This window comes from Triplophysa dalaica, chromosome 10, assembly GCF_015846415.1.
Source record: "Triplophysa dalaica isolate WHDGS20190420 chromosome 10, ASM1584641v1, whole genome shotgun sequence".
NCBI classification, from domain to species: Eukaryota; Metazoa; Chordata; class Actinopteri; order Cypriniformes; family Nemacheilidae; genus Triplophysa; species Triplophysa dalaica.
Genome location: NC_079551.1, coordinates 9,484,635 through 9,486,097, shown reverse-complemented (window position 1 = coordinate 9,486,097; position 1,463 = coordinate 9,484,635). Strand labels below are relative to the sequence as shown.

The 1,463-nt window shown below is 44.9% G+C and overlaps 1 protein-coding gene across 1 annotated transcript; it reads left to right on the top strand.

Moving 5' to 3' along the window:
• On the top strand, positions 1-911 carry tssk6 (testis-specific serine kinase 6). Its single transcript, XM_056759409.1, has one exon. The coding sequence runs from the start codon at positions 60-62 to the stop codon at positions 876-878; it is 819 nt and encodes a 272-aa protein (XP_056615387.1). The 5' UTR covers positions 1-59; the 3' UTR covers positions 879-911.
• Positions 912-1,463: the final 552 nt, after the last annotated feature.

Genomic DNA, 1,463 nt, shown 5'->3' with positions numbered 1-1,463 from the left:
ATTATTTGAAATGTCGAACTAGAATTAAAAAATGCTTCTCGTGCATCTCTTTGAGAAGCATGGTCGATAACGTTTTGAGAAGCATGGGTTACAAGTGCATTGCCACAATTGGCGAGGGAACTTACGCCAAAGTCAAGCTCGCCACCTCGAAGAAGCATCAACGCAACGTGGCCATCAAAATCCTGGACCGTGACAAGAATCCAGATTTTTGCGAAAAATTTCTCCCGCGGGAACTTGCTGTAATAAGACGCATCCATCACGAGAACATCATTCACGTGCACGAGTACTTTGAGGTGGGCCGCAAGTATGTGTGTATCGTGATGGAGGTAGCGGAGAAGGATCTCCTTCAGAAGATCCACGAGGACAAACGCATCCCGAAAGAACAGACGAAAACCTGGTTCTCTCAGATGGTTAGCGCGGTGAACTACCTCCACCAGCTTGACATCGCCCATCGAGATCTCAAGTGCGAAAACATTCTCCTGACGACCGACGGGCGCGTGAAGATCTGCGACTTCGGTTTTGGGCGCTTTATGAAAGAAAGTTTTGAGCGCAGTCACACCTTCTGCGGTTCTGCTGCCTACTGTTCCCCTGAAGTTCTGAGGAACACGCCATACGACCCGAAAAAGTATGACGTGTGGAGTCTGGGGGTGATCTTGTACACTATGATCACTGGACTTTTGCCGTTCGACGACACAAACATGAGACAGCTTACAAGACTTCAGGAGATGCCCTTGGTTTACCCGGATAATGTTGACGTTGAGGAGTCGTGCCGCGCTTTCATCGCCACTTTACTTCAGGTCAACCCTTCCACACGACCAACCATTCAACAGGTGGCGGAACATCCGTGGCTGCAGGTGGCCGACAGCCAGCACGGTTAATACCCGCCAATAAAAATGGAAATGCGAAGAAAACAGCGTCACTATTTCATGATCTTATATTGCCGCGTTCGAGACGACGTAGAAGGTGGAAACGTAACTTTTACCTCCAACCTCACGGCACATTAATATACGACGGCGTTTTAGTGCTAGTCGAAATGTTACGAGAATAAAGTCGAAATGTTACGAGAAAAGAGTCGAGAATAAAGTCGAAATGTTACGAGAATAAAGTCGAAATGTTACGAGAATAAAGTCGAAATGTTACGAGAATAAAGTCGAAATGTTACGAGAAAAGAGTCGAGAATAAAGTCGAAATGTTAGGAGAACAAAGTCGAGAATAAAGTCGAAATGTTTCAAGAATAAAGTCGAAATGTTACGAGCATAAAGTCGAAAGTTACGAGAACAAAGTCGAAATGTTACGAGAACAAAGTCGAAATGTTACGAGCATAAAGTCGAAATGTTACGAGCGTAAAGTCGAAATGTTACGAGAACAAAGTCGAGATGTTACGAGCATAAAGTCGAAATGCTACGAGCATAAAGTCGAAATGTTACGAGAACAAAGTCGAAATGTTACGAGAACAAAGTCGA

What these genes read in the sequence shown, in the direction of transcription:
- tssk6 (XM_056759409.1), top strand. Translation starts at nt 60, where the DNA reads ATGGTCGATAACGTTTTGAGAAGCATGGGTTACAAGTGCATTGCCACA.